The 27,378-nt window shown below is 34.5% G+C and overlaps 1 protein-coding gene across 2 annotated transcripts in view; it reads left to right on the top strand.

Annotated features, from left to right (window-relative positions):
• LOC142345801 (TATA element modulatory factor-like) overlaps window positions 1-25,145 on the top strand; it is a 128,378-nt gene extending 103,233 nt beyond the window's left edge. For both annotated transcript variants that reach the window (XM_075398167.1, XM_075398166.1), the window contains 5 exons: window positions 11,484-11,567; window positions 17,446-17,577; window positions 18,144-18,283; window positions 22,112-22,208; window positions 24,716-25,145. In XM_075398167.1, the coding sequence (XP_075254282.1) occupies window positions 11,484-11,567; window positions 17,446-17,577; window positions 18,144-18,283; window positions 22,112-22,208; window positions 24,716-24,757 (495 nt within the window). In that variant the 3' untranslated portion in view covers window positions 24,758-25,145. The remainder of the gene's footprint in view (window positions 1-11,483; window positions 11,568-17,445; window positions 17,578-18,143; window positions 18,284-22,111; window positions 22,209-24,715) is intronic.
• Window positions 25,146-27,378: the final 2,233 nt, after the last annotated feature.

The raw sequence follows: 27,378 nt of genomic DNA, 5'->3' as shown, positions 1-27,378 counted from the left end.
TGTTCCATTAATGAAAACGGATGCATGCCTTTGTATTGCTGTTGAGATTAGGATTTGCAAGACCGTCGTTGAATTATGGCTAAAATGAGTTTCGACCTTAGCTGCCTTTTAGTAGTAGTTGTGCTTTGATCTCAGTTTAAGTCGTTATTTTCTCTTGTGGTTTTGTTTTTTTTGTCTGGACTCCGTTTTGCTCGGACCTCTTTTTTGTATGATGTTTAAAAGCATAGATCAACTGAACACTGAAGACTTATTTGACTGATGTTTTGGTTTTCTAGAATTGGTTAATCATTTCCATATTGTTTTTTGTCCACATCGATTTGTTCCCACGTGTCAAGTGATTTCAATTACACATATCTGTTTGCTTCTGTTCCAATAATGAAAACGGATTGATGACTGCGCAGTGCGGTAGAGATTAAATTGTGCAATACCGTCGTTGAGTTATGGATTAAATGATTTCCAATTTTAATGCCTTCGATTGGTAGTGCGGGCTCTGCAAATGTGGAAATCAACTAAATGCGCAGAATTTTTCTTCTTTGTTGTTTTTTAGGCGTGTCTTCATATATGATGTATAAAAGCATAGATCAGCTGAGTGATGAAGATTTGAATAACTGCTGTTCTGCTTCGCTAGAATTTGATACTGTGTTCCATGTTTTAGTTCGGTGCCCACATCTGTTTGTTCCTGCTTTTACCACGTTATTTGATGTACTCGTTTTTATTTATTCCGCTCCTCTAATGAGAATGGATGCTTTTCTAATTCCTTAGGGATCAGCATCGCAGTACCGAGTTTTAACCTCAGCTGCCTTTGACTAGTAGTTGTGCTTTAGTCTCAGTTAAAGTAGTCATTTTCAAACGAGTATATTTGTTTAGTTCCTCTGCACTCCGTTTTTCTCGGGTCCTCTTTAATTTGATGTTTGAAAGCATAGATCAACTGAACACTGAAGATTCATTTTACTGATACTTTGTTTGGTTAGAATTGGTTAATATTTTCCATATTGTTTTTTGTCCACATATATTTGTTCCCACCTGTCAAGTTATTTCAATCACTCGTTTTTGTTTGCTTCTGTTCCAATAATGAAAACGGATGGATGACTTTGCAGTGCTATAGAGATTAACTTTTGCAATACCGTCGTTGAGTTATGGATTAAATGAATTCCAATTTCAGTTGCCTTCGATTGGTAGTGCGGTCTCTGCAAATGTGCAAATCAACTAAATGCGCAGAATTTTTCTTTGTTGCTTCTTTTTTAGGCGTGTCTTCATATGTGATGTATAGAAGCATAGATCAGCTGAGCAATGAAGAATTGAATAACATATTTTGCTTTGCTAGAATTTATTATTGTGTTCCATGTTTATGTTCAGTGCCGACATGTTTGTTCCTGCTTTTCCCACGTTATTTAAAGTACTCATTTTTATTTATTCTGCTCCGATAATGAGAATGGATGCTTTTCTACTTCCTTAGGGATCAGCACCGCAGTACCGTGTTTAAATGAGTTTTAACCTCAGCTGCCTTTGACTAGTAGTTGTGCTTTAGTCTCAGTTAAAGTAGTCATTTTCAAACGAGTGTATTTGTTTATTTCCTCTGCACTCCTTTTTTCTTGGGTCCTCAGTAGTTTGATTTTTGAAAGCATAGATCAACTGAACACTGAAGATTCAATTGATTGATGCTTTGTTTGGTTAGAATTGTTTAATCTTTTCCATATTGTTTTTTGTCCGCATCTATTTGTTCCCACATATCAAGTGATTTAAATCACTCATTTTTGTTTGCTTCTGTTCCAATATTGAAAACGCATGGATGACTTTGCATTGCTATAGAGATTAAGTTTTGCAATAACGTCGTTGAGTTATGGATTAAATGAATTCCAATTTCAATTGCCTTAGATTGGTAGTGCGGGCTCTGCAAATGTGCAAATCAACTAAATGCGCAGAATTTTTCTTTGTTGCTGCTTTTTTAGGCGCGTCTTCAAATGTGATGTATAAAAGCATAGATCATCTGAGCAATGAAGATTTGAATAACTGATATTTTGCTTTGCTAGAATTTCTTATTGTGTTCCATGTTTTAGTTCAGTGCCGACATCTGTTTGTTCCTGCTTTTCCCACGTTATTTGAAGTACTCATTTTTATTTATTCCGCTCCTATGAGAATGGATGCTTTTTTAATTCCTTAGGGATCTGCTTCGCATTATTGAGTTTTACCCTCAGCTGACTTTGACTAGTAGTTGTGCTTTAGTCTCAGTTAAAATAGTCATTTTTAATGGAGTGTTGTTTTGTTTTCCTCTGCACTCCGTTTTTCTCGGGTACTTTTAATGTTTAAAAGCATAGATCAACTGAAGTGTTTTTTGCTAGAATTAGTAATCATTTCCATTTTGTTTATTGTCCTTATCTAATTGTTCCCGCTTTTATCAAGTGGTTCCAAATACTTATTTTTGTTTGCTTCTACTGCAATGATGAAAATGGATGCATGCCTTTGTATTGCTGTTGAGATTAGGATTTGCAAGACTGTCGTTGAATTATGGCTTTAATGAGTTTCAACCTTAGCTGCATTGACTAGTAGTTGTGCTTTGATCTCTGTTTAAGTCGTCATTTTCTCTTGTGGTTTTTTTTTTCGTCTGGACACAATTTTGCTCGGGTCTCTTTTTATATGATGTTTAAAAGCATAGATCAACTGAACACTGAAGATTTAATTGACTGATGCTTTGTTTAGCGAGAATTCTTTAATCTTTTCCACATTGTTTATTGTCCACAACTATTTGTTCCTGCTTTTGTCAAGTGATTTTCAATCACTCCTTTTTATTGGCGTCTGTTCCATTAATGAAAACGGATGCATGCCCTTGTATTGCTGTTGAGATTAGGGTTTGCAAGACTGTCGTTGAATTATGGCTAAAATGAGTTTCGACCTTAGCTGCCTTTTAGTAGTAGTTGTGCTTTGATCTCAGTTTAAGTCGTCATTTTCTCTTGTGGTTTTGTTTTTTTTTCGTCTGGACACAGTTTTGCTCGGATCTCTTTTTATATGTTGTTTAAAAGCATAGATCAACTGAACAGTGAAGACTGATTTGACTGATGTTTTGGTTTTCTAGAATTGGTTAATCTTTTCCATATTGTTTTTTGTCCACATCGATTTGTTCCCACGTGTCAAGTGATTTCAATTACACATATCTGTTTGCTTCTGTTCCAATAATGAAAACGGATTGATGACTGCGCAGTGCGGTAGAGATTAAGTTCTGCAATACCGTCGTTGAGTTATGGATTAAATGGTTTCCAATTTTAATTGCCTTCGATTGGTAGTGCGGGCTCTGCAAATGTGGAAATCAACTAAATGCGCAGAATTTCTCTTCTTTGTTGCTTTTTTTAGGCGTGTCTTCGTATGTGATGTATAAAAGCATAGATCAGCTGAGCGATGAAGATTTGAATAACTGCTGTTTTGCTTCGCTAGAATTTGATATTGTGTTCCATGTTTTAGTTCAGTGCCCACATCTGTTTGTTCCTGCTTTTCCACGTTATTTGAAGTACTCGTTTTTATTTATTCCGCTCCTGTAATGAGAATGGATGCTTTTCTAATTCCTTAGGGATCAGCATCGCAATACCGAGTTTTAACCTCAGCTGCCTTTGACTAGTAGTTGTGCTTTTGTCTCAGTTAAAGTAGTCATTTTCAAACGAGTATATTTGTTTATTTCCTCTGCACTCCGTTTTTCTCGGGTCCTCTTTAATTTGATGTTTGAAAGCATATATCAACTGAACACTGAAGATTTTTTTGACTGATGTTTTGGTTTTCTAGAATTGGTTAATCTTTTCCATATTGTTTTTTGTCCACATCGATTTGTTCCCACGTGTCAAGTGATTTCAATTACACATCTGTTCGCTTCTGTTCCAATAATGAAAACGGATTGATGACTGCGCCGTGCGGTAGAGATTAAGTTTTGCAATACCGTCGTTGAGTTATGGATAAAATGATTTCCAATTTTAATTGCCTTCGATTGGTAGTGCGAGCTCTGCAAATGTGGAAATCAACTAAATGCGCAGAATTTTTCTTCTTTGCTGTTTTTTAGGCGTGTCTTCATATGTGACGTATAGAAGCATAGATCAGCTGAGCAATGAAGATTTGAATAACTGCTGTTTTGCTTCGCTAGAATTTGATATTGTGTTCCATGTTTTAGTTCAGTGCCCACATCTGTTTGTTCCTGCTTTTCCACGTTATTTGAAGTACTCGTTTTTATTTATTCCGCTCCTGTAATGAGAATGGATGCTTTTCTAATTCCCTAGGGATCAGCATCGCAATACCGAGTTTTAACCTCAGCTGCCTTTGACTAGTAGTTGTGCTTTTGTCTCAGTTAAAGTAGTCATTTTCAAACGAGTATATTTGTTTATTTCCTCTGCACTCCGTTTTTCTCGGGTCCTCTTTAATTTGATGTTTGAAAGCATATATCAACTGAACACTGAAGATTTTTTTGACTGATGTTTTGGTTTTCTAGAATTGGTTAATCTTTTCCATATTGTTTTTTGTCCACATCGATTTGTTCCCACGTGTCAAGTGATTTCAATTACACATCTGTTCGCTTCTGTTCCAATAATGAAAACGGATTGATGACTGCGCCGTGCGGTAGAGATTAAGTTTTGCAATACCGTCGTTGAGTTATGGATAAAATGATTTCCAATTTTAATTGCCTTCGATTGGTAGTGCGAGCTCTGCAAATGTGGAAATCAACTAAATGCGCAGAATTTTTCTTCTTTGCTGTTTTTTAGGCGTGTCTTCATATGTGACGTATAGAAGCATAGATCAGCTGAGCAATGAAGATTTGAATAACTGCTGTCTTGCTTCGCTAGAATTTGATATTGTGTTCCATGTTTTAGTTCAGTGCCCACATCTGTTTGTTCCTGCTTTTCCACGTTATTTGAAGTACTCGTTTTTATTTATTCCGCTCCTGTAATGAGAATGGATGCTTTTCTAATTCCTTAGGGATCAGCATCGCAATACCGAGTTTTAACCTCAGCTGCCTTTGACTAGTAGTTGTGCTTTTGTCTCAGTTAAAGTAGTCATTTTCAAACGAGTATATTTGTTTATTTCCTCTGCACTCCGTTTTTCTCGGGTCCTCTTTAATTTGATGTTTGAAAGCATATATCAACTGAACACTGAAGATTTTTTTGACTGATGTTTTGGTTTTCTAGAATTGGTTAATCTTTTCCATATTGTTTTTTGTCCACATCGATTTGTTCCCACGTGTCAAGTGATTTCAATTACACATCTGTTCGCTTCTGTTCCAATAATGAAAACGGATTGATGACTGCGCCGTGCGGTAGAGATTAAGTTTTGCAATACCGTCGTTGAGTTATGGATAAAATGATTTCCAATTTTAATTGCCTTCGATTGGTAGTGCGAGCTCTGCAAATGTGGAAATCAACTAAATGCGCAGAATTTTTCTTCTTTGCTGTTTTTTAGGCGTGTCTTCATATGTGACGTATAGAAGCATAGATCAGCTGAGCAATGAAGATTTGAATAACTGATATTTTGCTTTGCTAGAATTTATTATTGTATTCCATGTTTATGTTCAGTGCCGACATCTGTTTGTTCCTGCTTTTCCCACGTTATTTGAAGTACTCATTTTTAATTATTCCGCTCCTATAATGAGAATGGATGCTTTTTTAATTCCTTAGGGAGCAGCTTCGCAGTACCGTGTTTCATTGAGTTTTACCCTCAGCTGTCTTTGACTAGTAGTTGTGCTTTAGTCTCAGTTAAAGTAGTCATTTTCAATTGAGTGTTGTTTTTTCCTCTGCACTCCGTTTTTCTCGGGTACTCTTTAATTTATTGTTTAAAAGCATAGATCAACTAAGTGTTTTTTGCTAGAATTAGTAATCATTTCCATTTTGTTTATTGTCCTTATCTAATTGTTCGCGCTTTTGTCAAGTGGTTCCAAATACTTATTTTTGTTTGCTTCTACTGCAATGATGAAAACGGATGGATGCTTTTGGCAGTGCTGTAGAGATTAACCTTTAAAAGATCGTTGTTGAATTATAGCTAGAATGAGTTCGAATTTCAATCGCCTTCAACTGGTAGTGTGGGCTCTGCAATTTGTCAATTCAAATAAATGCGCTGTATTTTTTGTGTTGCTTCTATTTTAGGTGTCTCTTCGTATGTGATGTAAAAAGCATTGATTTTAGTAACTGATATCTGGCTTTGCTAGAATTTGTGAATGTGTGCCATGTTTTTTTCAGTGTTTGATCCTGCTTTTGCCACTTTATTTCAATTACTCGTTTCAATTTTCTACGTTCCCGTAATGAGAAGGGATGCTTTTCTAAAGCCTTAGAGATGTGCTTAGAGGTCGTTGTTGAATTATGTTTAAATGAGTTCCAAGCTCAGCTACTTTTGACTAGTAGTTGTGCTTTAGTCTCAGTTAAAGTAGTAATTTTCAATTGAGTGTTGTTTTGTTTTCCTCTGCACTCCGTTTTTCTCGGGTACTCTTTAATATAATGTTTAAACGCATAGATCAACTGAAGTGTTTTTTGCTAGAATTAGTAATCATTTCCATTTTGTTTATTGTCCTTATCTAATTGTTCCCGCTTTTATTAAGTGGTTCTAAATACTTATTTTTGTTTGCTTCTACTGCAATGATGAAAACGGATGGATGCTTTTGGCAGTGCTGTAGAGATTAGCCTTTAAAAGATCGTTGTTGAATTATGGCTAGAATGAGTTCGAATTTCAATCGCCTTCGACTGGTAGTGTGGGCTCTGCAATTTGTCAAATCAAATAAATCCGCAGTATTTTTTGTGTTGCTTCTGTTTTAGGTGTGTCTTTGTATGTGATGTAAAAAGCATTGATTTTAGTAACTGATATCTGGCTTTGCTAGAATTTGTGAATATGTGCCATGTTTTTTGCAGTGTTTGATCCTGCTTTGGCCACTTTAATTCAATTACTCGTTTCATTTTTCTACGTTCCCGTAATGAGAAGGGATGCTTTTCTAAAGCCTTAGAGATGTGCTTCAAGGTCGTTGTTGAATTATGTTTAAATGAGTTCCGAGCTTAGCTACCTTTGACAAGTAGTTGTGTTTTGTCTCAGTCGTTTTAACACAAGTCGTCATTGTAACTTGTGTTTTTGTTTTTTTCTTCTGGACTCCGTTTTGCTCGGGTCTCTTTTTTTATGATGTTTAAAAGCTTATATCAACTGAACACTGACGACTTATTTGATTGATGTTTTGTTGGTAGAATTGGTTGATCTTTTCCTTATTGTTTATTGTCCACATCTACTTGTTCTCTCGTGTCAGGTGATTTCAATTACTCAATGAGTTTTTTTCGAGTTTCTTGTGTGATTTTTACTTTAGGGGTCGCTTTCTATATAGGCATAGATCATGTGAGCAATAAAGATTTAATAAACTGGTTTTTGTTGTGCTAGAATTTGTCATTATGTTCCATGTTATTGTTTAGCGCCCACATCAATTTTTGCCTGTTTTTGTCGCGTGATTTCAATTAATCGTTTTTTTGTCTTTCTGTTTTCTTCATGGGAACGGATGATTTTTGTAACGCTGTAGAGATTAAGCTTCACAAGAACGTTGTAGAGTTACGGCTTAGATGAGTTTAAGTACGACTTTTAAGTAGTTTTCTTTTGTCTCATTTAAAGGCGTCATTTTCACGTGATTTACGTTTTGTCTAGTTAGGACTGTGCAAATCTGAATATCAACTATGTGCTCAGAGAATATTTGCTGAGTTTAGTTCTGCTCTGGCAGATGGCTACGGTTCGAAACAGATTGCTATAAACTATCTGTTTAAATTTTTTCCAATTTCTGGTTTCATTGAAAATTGTTCTTTGCAGATTTTTTTCATTGGTTTTACTTCTTTACGTATGTCTAAGTTATAGGCGTGATACTTGCATGAGTGGTGTTCAAGGTTTTTGTCCTAATCCCTTTTTCTCGGCTGTTTTATAATATCTGAAAGCATAGATCAACCGAACATTGAAGAATTTATTGAATGATGTGTTGTTTTTCTGGAATTTGTTAATATGTTCTATGTTATTACATAATGTGCAGACCTATGTGTTGCTGTTGTTTGCAGTGCTATTGAGATTGAAGTTTGCAAGACCGTTGTTGAGTTATTGTTAAATGAGTTCAAACTAATTCGACGGGTGTTTAGGGCTCTGAAAATGCGGAGATGGACTTGGTGCACGGAAACGTGGTGACTTAGTTTCTGCTCTAGCAGATTGGTTGTGTTCGGTGTTTTGATTTGTTGCTATTCTTTGAAATAATTGTTTTCTTTGCAGAACTTTTTCTTTTTTCGTTTTTTTATTTTAGAACTTTTTTATATTTTTTTTTCTATATTCTTTTTCTATTCTTTATCTTAGAACTTTTTTATTTTCGTTACTTCTTTGTTGGAGTCGCAGTTATAGGCATGATTTTCACATGCTTGGTTTTCAACGTTCTTGTCTAGATGCTGTTGTTTTTTTTTCAGTTCTCTGCCTGTATAATAAATAAAAGCATAGATCAACCGAACATTGACTTTTTTTACTAATGTTTTTGTTTTCTCAGAGGTTGTTTGTGTTCCATGCTTTTTTCGGGAATCGGGTTTGTTTCTCATTTCATCAAGTGATTTCAAGTGGTCCTTTTTGTTAACTTCTTTTCCCATAACGGAAACTGCTACCTTTTGTATTGCTCTAGGTTAAGGTTTGCAAGAGCGTCGTTGAATTATTCTATAAATGAGTTCCAAATTCATTTACCAGCGACTGGTTTTCGGGGCTTTGAGAAGGCCAACATTAAATTCTTCCGATTTTTCTGTTCTTTTTATGATGTTTGAGAGCATTGATCAAACGAACAATTAATCGTTTTTGTCTACCTCTGTTCCCATTCTGAAAACATTCCCTTTTAGTGCTTTAGAGAGTGAGCTTATCACGAGCTTCGTTGCTTTATTGTTTAAATTAGTTCGAAGTCCTTCTGCTTTTGTCTGGCAGTTTGAGCTGTGTAAAAGCGAAGCTGAACATAATGAGCAGAAATTTTCGATTGCAGCGTATAACTCGCTTTAGCAGATATTTGTTGTTCCCGTTTGCGAATTTTTCTTTTCTTCATTGACAAAATATTCTGTGCACAAAGTTTTTCTGATTCATTTTACTTTTGCTGGGATCTTCTGTAATCGTTGTTTTTAAATAGGCGCTTTACAAGGAATTTTATTTGTATTCTGTTTTTTTGGGTCTTTTTGTATGACGTATAAAATCCTAGATTACCTGGACAATTAAGATCTTATCGATTGATTTTTTTGTGTTGCTAGATTTTTTTTAGTATGTTGCTTGTTAATACTTCGTGCCCACTTCTATTGGTTAGTTTATTCATTAAGTGATTCGAATTTATTGATTTTTCTTACATCTTTCTAGTTTGAACATGTCTTTTTTTAGTGAGTTGGTGTAAGCTTTTCACGAGCTTCCTTACATTGTAGTTTAAATCAGTTCCAAGTTCTGCCATCGGCTGGTAGTTTTGGTTGTGAAAAAGCTCGGACATAGCTGTCAACTAAGTGAGCAGAAGCTTACGGGTGCTGAGTATAGAACTGCCATAGCAGGTGGTTGTTGTTCCTGGTTTTGAGTTTTTGTCTTTTCATTAGGAGAAATGTTCTTTGCAGATTTTTTTTTAATTGTTGTCATCTCTTCGCTGTAGTCTCAGTTATGGATGTCATTTTAACATGATTTTGTGGAACCTTTGGATTGCTTTTGATTTTTTTTGGGGTCTATTAGTTGTCTTAAAGCATAGCTCTACTGAAAATTTACGATTTTGTCTACAGATGATTTTTTTTCTGCTGGATTTGGCGATAGGTTGCTTGTTATCAATATTGCGCTTACTTTTTTGCTGCTTTAGTTGATTTGATTGAATCTTTTTTTTTTACTTTTCTTCCTCTCATGGAAATTGATGACGTTTTTTTAGTATTTTGAGGTCTGCAATAACTTTGTTCAATTATAGTTTATTTGATTTCAAACTGCTTTGCGAGATCCCTTTAGTGTCCTGAAACTTTCAATTTCTGCTGAAATTTCGCTTTAGCAGACGGCTACTGATCAATGTCTGTTTTTTAATGTTTTGTTCTGTGCTGAACAGTTCGATTGTAGTTATTTCGTTGTTGGGGTCTCATTCATAATCGTTAGTTGCAAATCAATTGATTTTAAGGTTTTTTGTCTGGCTTTCGCTCTGTTCGGCTCTGTTTGGATTTGATGTTTAGAAGCAGAGATCAACTGAACAATGAAGATCTGATTTTGTCGACTAATGTTTTTGTTTCTCTATGGTTTGTTAATTGATTACATGTTATTATTTGTTGCTTCGACCTGTTTTCCTGTTTTCATCAGGTGATTTCCTTTGATCGTTTTGATTTCTGTTCCATACTGAAAACCTGCGCCTTTTTGTAGTGCTTTATGTTTGCAAGATGTTTGTGTTTAGATTTGCAAGAACTTTGTTGATTTATTGTTTGGGCTTCATTTACCTTCGACTTGTAGTTAGATGTGAAGGTGCAGATTAACTGAATGCGTAAAAACTTCATTTACTGCGGATAATTTGCTATGGCAGATGGTTGTTCTGTGTTTCGAATTGTTATTGTCTGTTCTTTAGAAGTTTGTTGTTGCAAAGTTTCTTGGTTGTCACTACTTGCAAATAGTGCAAATGAGAACTTCATCTGCCGTCGTTTGATAATATGGGCTGAGTAAAGGCTTACATTGACTAAGAGTACTGAAACTTTTAATAGATAGCTGCTGTTTGAGTGTTAGATTTTTTGTTTTCCTTGGAAGAATTGTTATAGAAGAAACATGGCAGAGAACGTTTTTTTGCTAGAGTTACTTTCGCATTTATGATTTTGGCATGAATGATTGGACTTTTCTTAGTAGCGTCTTTATTGTTATGACAAGTGTTGTCACGCTCACTTCAAAGGAGCTGTTGCCTATTTCGAGTATATTTTCGATAGAATTGAGTGCGTGACTTCATTCTTAACACGTGGAGCTAATTTTTTCTACTCCTTTAAGTATTTTTGGTCACTTGCGATTTACCTCAATCAAATAGTTTTCTCTGAATTTGCCTTTTGCTTACCTTAGTAGGACGATAAGAAGTTAAAAATAGCAAAAATCTGGATTGGGATTGGAAGCCAATTTCCATTTTGAACTTTTTTGTGCTAAGTAAATGCACACAAACTACTCTTATTTTTCGGCTGTTGCAAATGGTTGATGTTTTGGCTGATGATTATTTCTCTGTGAAAAGTTTTCATTTAGAAATCTTGTATGTTTTCAGAAAATTAAATTTGCCCCTTTTTATATTTCGGTTTTTTTATTGTTCAGTAATACTTGCCCTGTTTTACTTACTCTACAGATACGGCATGCTTTTCAATCCCAGTCAAAGTCATGGGAATCAGCCGCGCCTCTTTGGCAATCTGTCGGCTATGTTTTGATTTAAGTCACGTTAGAAACCCAACTTGTTTTAAATGAGTAAGATCTGATTTGTACTGAGAACGCCACCACGTCCGTGTGAATAGAGAAAGTGAATGATGTTTTTGCAGACGTTGCGGTTAAAAGAGTCGGAGAGTGGGGGTTATCCGAGCAAGTTCTCTGCCTCACAGCAACAACCTCCTTCACAGTTGTCGGTATGTCACCTTTGTACGCTATCATGTATGATAAAATAAATTCTTGTGTGATTCTATCAACAGATCTTTATCATTGAGGATCATGATAATTGTCAATTCATTATTTTGAGTGTCGAGAATGCGTCGGTTGTTGTTATTTGGATACGTGAACTTCAATAGAGTAGTTAACTAAATCCTGATTACAGAAAATAAGAAAGATTGAACTGCATTGCAGTTATCTGGTCACGGTAAAACTCGACATTTTTATTGCCCTCTCCCGTTGAAAAAAAAATGCACCTAAGTCGCTAAAAATGATGCAATGTATTTTTCATTTCAGTGTAGAAAGTTGGAAATTTTCAGTAGCTTGTAAAAAGAAATCTTTGAATTCAATAGCCAATAGCTCAAGTAATCAGTACTATTCGTTCAGACGCTGTTTTGACCTAAGAGCAAAAGTAAGTAAAATTGCCGTGTGAACTAATTTTTTCTGAGCAAGAAAAGTTTTTTGATCATGCGCTGCGTTTATTGAATGACTTTTTGACTTTGAAAAGTAGTTTTTGACTGAATGGCACATATAGATAACCGTTTTTAGCAGTTTTTTCGTCTGTGGCCCAGTTTTTTTGCTTGTAATTTGGTTTTTTTGTTGAAATAATTTTTATTCGATGCTATATTGAAATGCAAACCTCGGAAATTGATACCACAGTGTTTTTCATAGCCTGAAAAAGCGTTTCAAGTTTAAAATTGGCAAATTTCTTGATTTTTTTAATTAATTTTGTCTTTTTTCTATTGATTTCCTCCTTTGTGGATCTTCCAGCTGTCTTCCTGTCAAAAATCAGTTAATGTGGCAACTTCCTTTGGAACATTTATATACTCAATGCCTCTCTCTACCTCGATGTAATTTTGTTTTATAAAATCGTACATTTGCTAATCCGATTTTGGTAGTTTTTTTCCAGTTTTTCTGTTTTTTGTTTGTATTTTGCTTTTAATTACTAGAAAGTCTTTTTGTGCAACACGAGGGACTTTAGTTTTGTTTAAATAAAAATTCAATCATTTTTAATAACTGCCCTCATCTTCTCAGCCGGCTATTATAGCGGTCCTATTTTTTTACTTTGTCAAACTTTTTTTTCGCTTTAACCATTTTGCCGCTTTTTGGACATTTTGCGTGAAATCTTTTTGACTTCTGTAGGCTAGTTTCACTCTTTTGTCATTCTGCTCAGTCCTTTTAAGCAAAAGCTGCTCTTCAAAGCAATTCAAAATGAAGATAGTAAAGAAACGGGATAAACCCATAAAGCCCATTTTTAGATGCCCGGTGCCTGAATTTCGTTCTCATATGTTTTAGTTACTATCTATAATGCTTATTGGTATTGATACTATACCCTGTAGCCTCTCACTGAGAGACAGGAGTATGTTCAATTACGAAATGACATTAAAACAAATCGCACTTAAAACGTTTTTATACAAAAATCAATTTTTGTTGATATTTTCCTTCTTTCAATCCCAATAGAGTTTTGGGAATCAACGTGGGCTTTTTTCCGGCAATCTGACGGGTATGTTTTGGCGTTGAGTTTTTGAAAAAAAATTTTTCTTAAATGCAGTCTTAAAAATTTTTTGACAATTTTTTTGCAAATTGTTTGTTTTGTGTGTTTGAATTCTGCTTTTTTTTCTGTTATTTTCAGGAAGATGGATGTTTGTCTCGGTTGGCTCGTTGTCTTTTTATGTCTCGAACGCTGAACAATCTAAAGTATTCGTTATTCTTGTTTTTATTTTTAATTGTCAAAAATCAAGAATTAGTCTTCTTGTTACGGTGTTCCTTGCATTGTGTCCATATTCTTCACATTCTAGTTTGTATCATTCTGGCTCTGTCCTGACACCTACTTTATATTCGTTATATTGATTTTTTCATGTATTTTTCATGTATTTTTCAAGCAATGTATTTTTCATTTCAGTGTAGAAAGTTGGAAATTTTCAGTAGCTTGTAAAAAGAAATCTTTGAATTCAATAGCCAATAGCTCAAGTAATCAGTACTATTCGTTCAGACGCTGTTTTGACCTAAGAGCAAAAGTAAGTAAAATTGCCGTGTGAACTAATTTTTTCTGAGCAAGAAAAGTTTTTTGATCATGCGCTGCGTTTATTGAATGACTTTTTGACTTTGAAAAGTAGTTTTTGACTGAATGGCACATATAGATAACCGTTTTTAGCAGTTTTTTCGTCTGTGGCCCAGTTTTTTTGCTTGTAATTTGGTTTTTTGTTGAAATAATTTTTATTCGATGCTATATTGAAATGCAAACCTCGGAAATTGATACCACAGTGTTTTTCATAGCCTGAAAAAGCGTTTCAAGTTTAAAATTGGCAAATTTCTTGATTTTTTTAATTAATTTTGTCTTTTTTCTATTGATTTCCTCCTTTGTGGATCTTCCAGCTGTCTTCCTGTCAAAAATCAGTTAATGTGGCAACTTCCTTTGGAATATTTATATACTCAATGCCTCTCTCTACCTCGATGTAATTTTGTTTTATAAAATCGTACATTTGCTAATCCGATTTTGGTAGTTTTTTCCAGTTTTTCTGTTTTTTGTTTGTATTTTGCTTTTAATTACTAGAAAGTCTTTTTGTGCAACACGAGGGACTTTAGTTTTGTTTAAATAAAAATTCAATCATTTTTAATAACCGCCCTCATCTTCTCAGCCGGCTATTATAGCGGTCCTATTTTTTTTACTTTGTCGAACTTTTTTTTCGCTTTAACCATTTTGCCGCTTTTTGGACATTTTGCGTGAAATCTTTTTGACTTCTGTAGGCTAGTTTCACTCTTTTGTCATTCTGCTCAGTCCTTTTAAGCAAAAGCTGCTCTTCAAAGCAATTCAAAATGAAGATAGTAAAGAAACGGGATAAACCCATAAAGCCCATTTTTAGATGCCCGGTGCTTGAATTTTGTTCTCATATGTTTTAGTTACTATCTATAATGCTTATTGGTATTGATACTATGCCCTGTAGCCTCTCACTGAGAGACAGGAGTATGTTCAATTACGAAATGACATTAAAACAAATCGCACTTAAAACGTTTTTTATACAAAAATCAATTTTTGTTGATATTTTCCTTCTTTCAATCCCAATAGAGTTTTGGGAATCAACGTGGGCTTTTTTCCGGCAATCTGACGGGTATGTTTTGGCGTTGAGTTTTTGAAAAAAATTTTTCTTAAATGCAGTCTTAAAAGTTTTTTGACAATTTTTTTGCAAATTGTTTGTTTTGTATGTTTGAATTCTGCTTTTTTTTCTGTTATTTTCAGGAAGATGGATGTTTGTCTCGGTTGGCTCGTTGTCTTTTTATGTCTCGAACGCTGAACAATCTAAAGTATTCGTTATTCTTGTTTTTATTTTTAATTGTCAAAAATCAAGAATTAGTCTTCTTGTTACGGTGTTCCTTGCATTGTGTCCATATTCTTCACATTCTAGTTTGTATCATTCTGGCTCTGTCCTGACACCTACTTTATATTCGTTATATTGATTTTTTCAGTTAAAAAATGAATGGTTTCGGCTGTTTCCTAGGTTTTCGTCATATCTTTGTTTTGCAATTGATAAAATTCAAAATAAGACAAAACTGGGAGTTTGCTAGAAAGCCTTTTCCAACATTTCTACTTATTACTATTCATTGCAATTACGTTTCGATCCTGGTATTGTTTTTAAAGATTTTTTGCCTTTGATTGTTTTGCTGATGTCTATTCTTTGATTAATTTAATTTTTAATCATGTTGTATATACAACAAGGAAGAAGTATCTGTTGTTTTTGTCTTATTGCAGTGAGAAGTCTAATTGTATTGGGTATATGAATCTTAACTTTGAGTATTCTTTTTTGAAAAATTTAACTTAGTTTCTAAAATTTTTATCTGTCGTTTGCTTTCGCGATCTTTTTGAGATTAGAATCATAAATTATTTGAGGGCAATTGATAGCCCTGTGAGCTTTTTCGGCCTATCAGTGTTTTGACCATCCTAATTTTTTCGGACTGCTGTAACGTTTAAATTTTGCTGCAATTTGTTTCTCTTGGTGACAGTGTTTTAAAATTCACTAATTTTTAGAATGGACTTGAGGTCATAAATTAATGGTTTAATAAAGAAGGTATTGGCTTCAGCTTTTTTGTGAAGTTTTGACGCTTCGAGTTGCTTCCGGAATTCTTCCGGCTATATTTTTCTAAGATCTGTTGACACATTTTCATGATTTTTGAAGTGAAACTGGAGTTGTTTTGTCAGGAAGTGGAGCAAAAAAGCGAAGTGATTTTGGTCAGGAAGTGGGGCAAAAATTGATTTTTGAAGTCAAACTGGAGTAGTGATTTTGGTCAGGAAGTGGAGCAAAAAAGCGTGAAATTTTTTCGCTCTAATTTTAAAGGGGAGTGAGAAAACGGTGTTGGAACAAAAATATGCTTTCTCGCTAGCGGTTTTTTGTTCACATGTGGCAATTTCACCTTAGTTTTCACTGTTTTTTCACTTTTTTGGAATGGATTTTTTATTGATTTTCCCAATCCATTCATAGTTCATATTAGGCCTAGTTTTTTTAATTGCACCAAATTTTTTCTTCTCGCTAGTGACATTGAATTTGACATTGATTTTTATTTTTTTTCTTTTTTTTGGATCTGATTTTTTGGAAATGGTTTTCCCAATTCACTCAGTCCGTTCCAGGTCTAGTTTTTGTATAGTCAATGACAGTTCTTTGAATTGTACGTCAGGTCTTGTCCTGCTATTTTTTTAAAGATCTTTTCACACATTTTCATGATTTTTGAAGTCAAATTGGAGTAGGGATTTTTGTCACGGCGAAACAGGAAGTGGAGCGAAAAAGCGAGTGGTTTTGCGGCGTGAAATTTTTGTGCTCTAAATTTAAAGTAGAGTGAGAAATTGGTGTTTGAACAAAAGTTCGCTTTCTCGCTAGTTTCTTTTTGTTCACATGCGACAATTTCACTTCCGTTTTCCCTGTTTTCTTTTCGTTTTTTGGATCATTTTTCTAAATGGTTTTCCTAATCCATTCATAGCTCATTCTAGCTCTAGTTTGTGTTGAACCAGATTTCCATTTCTTGCTAGTGGTTTTGTTAATCACATGCGTGAATTTCACTTCGATTTTTCCTGTTTTTAATTTTTTGGTTCGGATTTTCTAAATGGTTTTCCCAATTCACTCATAGTCCGTTCTAGGTCTAGTTTTTTGTTTAATTAATGAACATTCTTTGAATTGTACGTCAGGACTTGTCCTTCTATATTTTTTTTTCTGATTCGCTTTACCTTTTGATCACGTTTTTCGGTTTACATAAGTCACGACTTTCACGTTTGACTTCTGGCTTACCTTACTCACTGTTTCAAATGAATTGCGCAAGATAGTGAATACAGTCAAGGTTAAAAGAGCAAAATCAAAAGAGACGATGAACCGATAAAGCCCGGTCATTAAGTCATTGAGAATTAGGTTATCAGAGTTCATTTGAGTGTTTGCTAGCTGACATAGGTATTAAGCTTATTAGCTTTCAATTTAGAAGCTGAATTAAGTATAGTTTTATAATCCAACCGAAACTAAACGCCGAATTAGACACTAAAAATTAGACACTTTTTGACACTAAAAAAATAGGAAAAAATTTGGTCAATTTATCTCTTTTTCTGTTTCAATCCCGATATGCATCAAGCGCGTCAACGGTGGCTATTTTCCGGCAATCTGCCGGCTATGTTTTAATTGGGGAACCTATCAATCAGTTATTTTCATGTGATTGTGCAGCAAAATTTAAAGTTTAAAAAGTTTGTGGAACAAAGTGATAATCACTGCATTAATTTAGAATATATTTATCAAATGAATTGAAAGTAGCTCACTGATCTCATTAAGTCAATAGATATCGTCATTTCTCGGGATCTCATTTTGTAAAATTGATGTTGCTGCGTTTCAGCCTGGTTCTGTAGATGGACTTAATGGAAAGAGTGGAGGCAATGGTGCACCCATCAACTCTCGCAATCTGTCTTCCTGGGAGTTCCTGGAGTCGCAAGTCAAGTTGAAGGATGGAGAGGCATCCGCTCTTCAGGTAAGCATAAAAAACTTTGCCCTACAATTCGAATCTGATCTGTGATATAACGTTTAAAGAACGCCCATTATTTACAGGGCTGTTACCTACAAGATCGTGCCTTTAAAAACTCGCAAAATTGACAATGACGAAAATGGAATTAAACACACGTGATAGTAACAACGATTTGATTCGGTAGCTAAGTCATGATTTAATAAAACCCTTTCAATAGTTATTCAATTTCTCCAACCGACTACTTGGCTTCCACGACATGGACTAAACTCCTGATGCAAATCTATATTTTGTCCTTCAATATATTCTTCTTAAAAAGAAAATTGATGTTAATCCCGAGGAGTTCGTGGGTCAGACGACGGGCGATTATGATCTGACCGCATTATCTGTTCATTTCAGTATGTACTTTTGGGACAATATGTAGTCTTAGGGGGATAACTTACGTTGACATTTGTTCTTGTCTTGTGATTTTGGAGTTTCAGTCACTTTCAATTATTATATTGTATGCACGTTGTGACGGTATTACCATTACAAAACGTCTTTACTTGGGAGTAATTTGTGGTTGTTTTATTTAGACGGAACTAAGGAAGCTGGAGCAGCAGAACATCACATTGAGAGAGGACTTTGTGCGTCTGTCCAACGAGAGACACGACTGGCAGAATGACAAGGAGACACTCACTCAACTCAAAGAGGACTTGACTGAACTTCAACAGAGGTGACGATACTTTTTTGGGCAGTGTTTTAAATAAACTAATAGGCTCAAAGGAATTGAACGGTATTTTTTGGTGTTTTCGTGTTTAGTATATAATTAATAGCCGCCCTCATCTTCTCAGCCGGCTATTATTGCGCTCGTATTTTTTTTTTTACAATTCAAAGAATTTGAATTGTATTGGGGCGCTGTCTTTTTTATTACGACTCGAAGAGGAGTATTGGAGAAGTCCTTTTTGAAGCGGGAAATGAAACGCGTAAAAAAATTTGGAGTGATATGGTTGCTGAACAAAAGTGAAGAGCGGAGCGAAAAGAGAGTGGTTTTTTGTTCATACCGCTGTTTTTGAGAGAGCGAGAAATTGATGTGTGAAAAAATTTTCTCTGAGCGAGCGAATTTTTTTGTTCACGTGCGGCTTTTAAAAGCAGTTTTTTTGCAATTTTTCTTGTTTGTGAGGTTTGATTATGATATTGTATTGGATTTGGGCTCGTTCTGATAGGAATTGAAGGTTTCAAGTAGTTAATTTGAGTTTTATGCAAATTTGGAGGTTTTTGATCAGTTTTGCTGATTTTTCGACGAAATTTATTGTATTTTGGCCTTTTGTTTTGTTTTACTGCTTTAAGTGCAATTTGCATAGAAGCTCGTTATTCAAGGATCATCGGGGATACAAATCCATTACAATTTTTTTGTTATAAAACATTTTTTCTGAAGAAAAATGGCAGAAAAATTAGGAATTTTTTAACCACTTTTTTAAATTTTTGGCTTTTTTCGTTTTTTTTTCAATGGTAGACAATTTTTTTAAGCTTGCTATGACTTGCCCATTTTTTCCCGAGCATTTCATTGCTCTATTTGCTCAAAGTAACTTTATATGGCTTTATTTTTTCTTGTAAAATTTAAAAAATACCTTACTTTTTCTCGTTTTTTATTTGTTCAATTTGGTTTTAAATGCCGTTTCTGTTCTTCCTCAACCTTTGATAGCATTTGGCGAGTTTTATAGTGGAAGTCAGTTGTTGTAGCTCTTTTGGATGTCTCTCATTTTGATTGATATTAGTTTAGAGTTGTTTTTGTTAAAGAAAATCGAGTAAATCAGAGTAAATATTGGCCACTTTTTGTCTTTTTTCTAAGTTTATTGCCTATTTCTTCCAATTTAATGTTTTTGTTGGTAACTTTTTCTCAATAAAGAGCATTTTTGTAGGTGTCGATGCTATGAATTTGCACTTGAAGGCTTAGCAGGGCAGTTTTCATTTAAACAAATTATACAAATCTCTAATTCGTTAAAGAGTTTTTATTAGTCTTTTTTATAGTTTGTTGTATAACGTTTCTCTGCAATTACTAGGTGGGCGATTGATCTAGCCAAATATATAAATATTGATTTCTATGAGTTATGGATGGGAAGCTGCATGTTATCTTTTTGTAGAGAATTTCGTTTGTATTTTTGGAGAATATTATTTTTTGGTTTGGTCCTTTGTCAAGTTTCCACTCCAGTCTTTTCTTTGTGAATTGCTTACACTGTCTGTTGATTGATAATATGCTGGTGATGCATCTGATTAGTGAGAATAGTCAGATTTCTACTTCGAGTCGTTTCCGGAATTCTTCCAGCTATGTTTTTAATCAATTTTATTGGAGTGATTTTTGAAGCGGGAAATGAAACGCGTGAAAAAATTTGGAGTGATTTTGGTGCTGAACAAAAGGGAAGTGCGGAGCGAAAAAAGAGTGGTTTTTGTTCATACCCCTATTTTTGAGAGAGCGAGAAATTGATATGTGAAAAAATTTTCTCTAAGCGAGCGAAATTTTTTGTTCACGTGCGGCATTTTGAAGCAGTTTTTTTGTCATTTGTTTTCGTTAAGAGGTTTGGTTATGATTTCGTTTTAATTTTAGGCTGGTTTCGGTGTTAATTTGAAGGTTTCTGGAAATTCATATGAATTTTATGATAATTCGGTGGTTTTTAATGTATTTTGCTGATTTTCGGGCTAATTTTTGCGTTTTTTTTTGACGATTATTGTTTTACTGGCTCAAATTGGTATTGAAGAAACCCCTTCTACTTGAGCAATATTATGATAACAATTGGTTACAGTTGTTTGGGTAAGAATCATTTTTTTGTTAAGAATTATGACAAAAGAATGGCGAAAATTGGAACTTTTAATTTTTTGCAGTTTTTCGTTTTTCTGTTTTTAGCTAAGTTTCTTTGCCTATTATGACTTGCCTATTGTTTTGCGAGCAGCTGGATACCCTATTGGCTGAAGGTAATTTTTCTTTGGATTTGTATGTTTTTTGAAATATTAAAAAAATTTGTAACTTTTTCCAGTTTTTCAGTGAAAGTTGTTTTTAAGAGCTTTTTTTTCATAATTTAGCCTAAAGTATTTTTTTTCAAAATTCACATAAATGGTTTTTGTAAGTACTAGTTGGTTTGATAAAGTTATTTTGGCAGAGATAGTTTTTTTCGGGATCTCATTTTATAACAAAATTTGATCAGATTTTTTATCATTATTCAACAGATTTGATTTTATTGTTTTTACTCTTTTGTTTCATGACTTTGTTTCAAGATAGTCATAAATTAGTGAGGGCGCGTTTTTTTGATGCGTAGTTGGATGGCGTTTAAATGGATTTTCACTTCGAGTCGTTTCCGGAATTCTTCCGGCTATGTTTTTTTTATGATCTGTTCACACATTTTCATGATTTTTGAAGTCAAATTGGAGTAGTGATTTTGGTCACGCCGAAACAGGAAGTGGAGCGAAAAAGCGAGTGGTTTTGCGGCGTGAAATTTTGTCGCTCTAAATTTAAAGTAGAGTGAGAAAACGGTGTTTGAACAAAAATTCGCTTTCTCGCTAGTGGTTTTTTTGTTCACATGCGGCAATTTCACTTTGATTTTTACTGTTTTTTCGATTTTTTGGATTGGATTTTTTTCTAAATGGTTTTCCCAATCCGTTCATAGTCCATTCTAGGTATAGTTTTCTGTTTAGTCAATGAAAATTCTTTGGATTGTACGTCAGGACTTGTCCTGCTATGTTTTTTTACTTCGTCAAACTTTTTTTCGCTTTACCATTTTGCCGCTTTTTCGACATTTTGCGTGAAATCTTTTTGACTTCTCTAGGCTAGTTTCTCTCTTCTCTCATTCTGCTAAAAGTGAATTTGAACATCAGTTGCTAGGCAAAGCAATTCAAAATGAACAGAGTCGGTATAAAAAATTGAAGTCAGAAATAGAAACGGGATAAACCCATAAAGCCCAATTTTAGATGCCCGCTATTTGAACGTCGTTCCTATAAGTCTTAGTTACCACCTCTAATGCTTATTGGTGTTGATAGTAGCCCCTGTAGCCTCTCTAAGAAACAGAAGTATGTTCAGCTACGAAATGCCATCAAAATAAATCGGACTTAAAAAATATTTTTGTACAAAAATCTTTTTTTTTTTTAATATATTCTATTCGTTCAATCCCAATCATGCTTATTGGAATCAACGGCGGCTATTTTCCGGCAATCTGCCGGGTATGTTTTTTAATCTTTTGGAATAGAGTGGCCAAGTTGTACTTTGTCTGGATTTTGCTGCTCATTATATCTAAAAGGCTCAGGTTTTCAAAAGATGTTCAATTTCAAAAAGTTATGTTTCAATGGCGAAATGAGGAGTAGCTCGAATTTACTTTGATTGGTTTGCTCTTCTAGATTTGAAAAGTGGTCTGAGAAAATTGGTCTCAATGGTACTTGTAGCTGTCTGGAAACATTATTAGGTCAATTTATAAACTAACCAGACGTTTATACAAAGTGATTAGTTAGCCATGGCGAAATTGTTTGCGGCATTAGGACAATACCAGACATGCATGGTTGACACTGATGGTATTTGTAGATACGAGACATTGTTGACAATGTATGGGGAGAAGGCAGAGGAAGTGGATGAGCTGAGAATGGATCTGTCAGATGTCAAGGTCATCTACAAGGCGCAGGTCAGCATACCTAACAAACTGTTTTTTTATAGCTGCGAAGCTGTAAGCTGAGTGGAGTTATATTGTGGTGCTCTTGGTTTTTGACCATTCAAAGAATTTGAATTGTATTGGGGCGCTGTTTTTTTAAGATGTTTTTACACATTTTTCAATGACTTTGATCTGTCAAAACGGGATAAACAGGTAAAGCCCAGAGGGAATTGAGTTTTATTAGAGGCCCAAAGTGGGCTTTAGTAGTCCTCCAAGTGCTTAGAGAGGTGCAGCTGCTGTGATGGCCTTAATTTAAGGTTAAAAGGTCATTTTTAGATTTTTAGCTCAAAATGGTGGAATTTTTAATGTTTTTTTTTTATTTTTTGAGTTTTTGTTTAGTTTAATTAGTCTTAGGTTGAACTTTTTAAAAGTTGATGAAGGTCTTATGCGCGACAAAATATGAGCCATTTTATGAGCTATATATTTTGGTACTACAAACACGCAAATTTGAAAATGTTTGTCATTTTTCGAGTTTTTCCAGCCTCACGGGCCAGGGAATCTCCTTTAAGGGTTGATATTAGGGCACTGCATAGTTTCTAGCAACTCTGGAATGGTTCAGCATTTTTAATGTCTCGAATTTTAGCATTTTTTGGATAAAATCTGCGATTTTTTTTTCAAGTTTTCCTAAAACTTTTGTCATTTTTATTTTTGTCCAGCCTCAAGGGCCAGAAAGCCTATTCCACGGTCTGATAAAAAGTTAGTGCATGGTTTTTAGTGTCAATGGAATTGTTTCCAACAATTTAACATTTCGAATTTTAGAAATTTTTTGAAAACATTTTTTTTGCCTCAGTCGCCAGGTAGCCTCCTCCAGGGTTCGATAGTATGTGATTACATAGGTTCTAGGGGGCAATGGAATGGTTTTCAACGTTTTAATAGAACGAAATTCTATTTGATGAATTTTTTTCTGAAAATTATTGTCTTTTACCTTGTTTATCTTGTTGATCTTTTGAGTCATTGAATTATTTAGGCTTGGAATTTGGTTACTGGATATCCTCTAGAGACACAGAGATAGTTCTGAAGATATTAATATCACGATTTTCGGCAAGATTTCATTAAAAATTACGATTGATTTCAATTTTTTTTGCGTTTTTGTGTCATTTTCTGAATTAATCAATCTTCAAGGGCCAATGAATCATTTTCAGGTCTTGCAGATATAATACTGGACCGATTTCAGAGACAAAAATTGGTTTGAACATATTTTTGAAATAGGTATTTTTAAAGGGATCAAATTTTACCTTCAGGGAAAAGCTTCAAGAGTTTTAGCAGTGAGTATATTTTTTGTTTGATTGTTTTAGTTTTCAACTTTTTGAGATGATTTTGTTTGTTTTGGCTGGCATTGTCCAATTGATCTGCTGGTCAGGTTGAGTACTTCTAAATTTTTCATTTAATTCTTTGGATTGTATTTCAGGACTTGTCCTCTTATGTTTTTTTACAATTCAAAGAATTTGAATTGTATTTGGGCGCTGTATTTTTTTTAAGATCTGTTCACACATTTTCATGATTTTTGAAGTCGAATTGGAGTGGTGATTTTGGTCACGCCGAAACAGGAAGTGGAGCGAAAAAGCGAGTGGTTTTGCGGCGTGAATTTTTTTCGCTCTAATTTTAAAGTAGAGTGAGAAAACGGCGTTTGAACAAAAATTCGCTTTCTCTCTAGTGGTTTTTTGTTCACATGCGGCAATTTCACTTTGGTTTTTACTATTTTTTTTCGATTTTTTTCTAAATGGTTTTCCCAATCCATTCATAGTTCATTCCAGGTCTAGTTTTTTGTTTAGTTAATGAAAATTCTTTGAATTGTACGTCAGGACTTGTCCTGCTATGTTTTTTTGTTTCGTCGTCTGACGCTCTTTTTCGTTTTACATTTGTTCACACAGCAAAGCTGAAAAAATTAAATTCATATGTCTAATAAAGGTCCCTAATGAAAAGGCTTCTGCGCAATGAATTTTAACAAGCTTTATTAATTTATCGCCGAATTTTTTACATAGCTTTTTGAGCAGCGTCGATAGCTTTTACAACTTATATCTGTATCTGTTTCTATCTCTATTATACGGCACTCAAGTTTGTTCTTTCGCAGCTATTCCGGAAATCTGCCGGGTATGTTCTCTCATTTGCTGCAAACTTGATGCTCATTCTTCGTTCGTTCAATGTTCCATGTTTGTAACATGGTGCCATTTCATGTTTTTGAAGAATTCCTTATCTAAAGTTAACAAGCCTACAGTCTACGATGACAATTTAAACAGTTAATGACATTTGATTGATTGCACGCAAACGAAAATACTGATGGATCTCAAACAACCCGCAGGCGGGGGAGATCAAGAGATCAATTGAAAGTCATTCAACATCCCCCTATAACAGCCCCCCCCCCCCCACCACTACTTAACAACCCCCTCCACCTGTAACCCCGCATACTAGCACCCCGCCCCCAACTCGTGCTCTCCGCCACCACCTCTTTTGCTCAACGTTTAACGAGTTTGTGTTGACAGATTGAAGACTTGGTGAAGAAACTGACACAGCAGAAAATTTAGACACAGTTGTTATGGGACAACACAAACCGACACAAAGAAAGAATGGCTGAAACAGAACTGCTGCTGTTTAATTAAACACAGTAGCGGATGAAGTCGTAAGAAAAGAATTCCGAACAAAACACATCGCAACTTCTAGATTCATTCGTTTATTCTTTGCAAAGGTGCTAATAAATTGTAAAGTTGATATACAACATACGTAATGTCACTCAAAGTAATAAAAACTATACTATTTGCAGCCTATAGACTATTTGATAAGGATTCCAGTAGTAATCTTGTATAAGAGAATGGGACATAAGGTTCTTTGCTTTGTTATTCCCAAATCACCTTTTAAACGTTGATGGTTATGTGCTCTCTGATATGAAATATAGAATTGATATTTAGTTAGCTATTTTTTTTCAAATTTACCATTGACATCTAGATGGAAGTATTGGCTCTCTTTCTGTAAAGGTTTCCAATTCAGAGCCTAATGCCGAGCTCAAGATGTCGATTATGGAAGCACACAGAGCATTGGCAGTCAGCAACATTGATACTTATTCGATTGTCATTGCTCTCGAGTTTAGCTGGTAAAGCGCGGAAGCAATAATTCTTCGGGTTTTCTCAGAGCTTTGACATGCGCTACGTGTTCCGTTACGGCAATTATCGAGGAGGAAGAATTTAGGGTGTTTACTTCGAATCTCTGGCTAAATCTTTTTCTCTCAAACAAAAATTGTAGTAATATTAGTCCTGTGGTCTTTTTTATGCAACAGCTGGGAGCACTAGCTACTACCGAAGCGAACCGTTCACCGGCAGGTTGTTTGAGAGAAATTCTGTTATGTTTATTCTATAGTTTTCTGCGTCGAAGAAATTGCGGTAGCTTCTGGAGTCGACCACTCTTCATATGTACAAAAAAATTGGGCTCTTGAATGAAACTCGGACTAAGATGGCAAAAAAATTCAAAAACTGAAACAAAGTCGTGCGAAAGGTCCCTGTGATTGATAAAGTTTGTCAAAAACGTTTGTCTAAAATTGGACTTAGAAACGTTTACAACAAAGCGATTTTATCGTAATGAACCAATTGAATAGCAAAATTTGAAGGTCACAAATATCAGAACTCAAAAAAGGTCCCGAATAAATTTTGGGCTGATTCTGAGCATCGATGCTCATTTTGAACTCTATCTTCTGAAAACGTGAAAACGTCTTTTTACGAATCACATCGACCATCAAATTGTCACATGCTAAATCATGCAATTAAAAACAGTAAAACAGTTTGAAAATTTATTTTAGAAGAGCAAGGATATTAGGGGGAAAATAGCCAGAGGTACTTCTTCGAGGTTTTCAAGAACAGTTTTTGTTCTCCATCTTGTAATCAATTTCGGCTTAAAATTACCGTTGAAGAATTTTGGAACGTCTTAACAAACATGCAATGTATTCTAAAGTAAGTTCTTTTTGTGGAAAGTTTTAATTCGCTTTTTAAAAATCATTTTATGGATTATTTCTTTAAATGAAATCTACTAGAGGTAAAAGAGTTGCAAATTTCCCGGAAACAGACGCACAGTAATCCCATGGCTCATGATTAGGATTGAAGGGAGATTAGGAACGAAAAAGGTAACTTCATTTTTTAAAGAATTTCAAAAGCCCTCTTTTTCTTGGGTTTGTGAAAATTTTGGTGAAGGCATTGTGCATATAAAGTTGGGTTCATTGTTTTATCCATTTTCAAACTTTGATTCCTTTTTGGTTGCTTTGTGTTGTTTCTTCCATGCTGCACAACAGGTTTTGATGTTGGGAAGAAACAGAACTATTGTATAGTTAAGACGAAAATTCCATGTCAAGCATGCAAAAAGCATCAAAATCTGTGCAACAAAAAAAAATTGTGACGAACAGACTTGACTTTTTGACGGCATAAAACTTTTAACAGAAGCAAACAAAAACTTCAACAACAGATATCTTATCGAAGGAACTTAGCGATAAGCTATTAATTTGTTATAAAGAGGAATTATTTTTTCAAACTTAATTGGGGCGTTGTACATGTATTTGCACCTGAATACAGTGGAAAACAACGGTGAAAAGTTTGCTTAATAATCAGAAGGCGGGCAGCTCTTTTGTCAATTAATATTTTAAGTTGTATTCACTTATGAAACTGTCGATAAGTATTACTCTCTGGGTCTTAGTCTTCCGCCCTCCCAGTTTGACTGCCACAAAAAACCTTACCAAGAATAAAACGTCATACATCTATTTTATAGAACTTTAAATAGTTTTATAATTCAACTTTTTCTATACAAAATTTTCCAAAGTTCTGTAATTCACTTTTATGGTATCCTAAGTAAAATAAATGAAAACATCTTTTGACTTTTCAAAAGTTAATATTTTCCCGTTAAATGAATTTAAAAATCTCAATTTTGTTTCTTTATTTAGCATACCAGTTCGAAAAGACAACTTTAAAGAAAATTAAATTTTCTTAAAACCATGAATAAAACAACCTAAATGATAATGTTTTCGGACAGTCATTTTTTTAAAGACACTCCGAAAATCAAAGTTAGTGTCGTTCTTTTTCGTCCTTCTTGTTTGTATTGTTGCTTAAATCAATTCGACGATGATGCTTGCGCGAGCAACCTAAAATGGGCTCAATTTGAAAATGTCATCAAC

This window comes from Convolutriloba macropyga, chromosome 9 (assembly GCF_964194025.1).
Source record: "Convolutriloba macropyga chromosome 9, txConMacr16.3, whole genome shotgun sequence".
NCBI lineage: Eukaryota > Metazoa > Xenacoelomorpha > Acoela > Convolutidae > Convolutriloba > Convolutriloba macropyga.
Note: the sequence above shows the minus strand (reverse complement) of the source record. Positions and strands in the feature narration are given on the sequence as shown.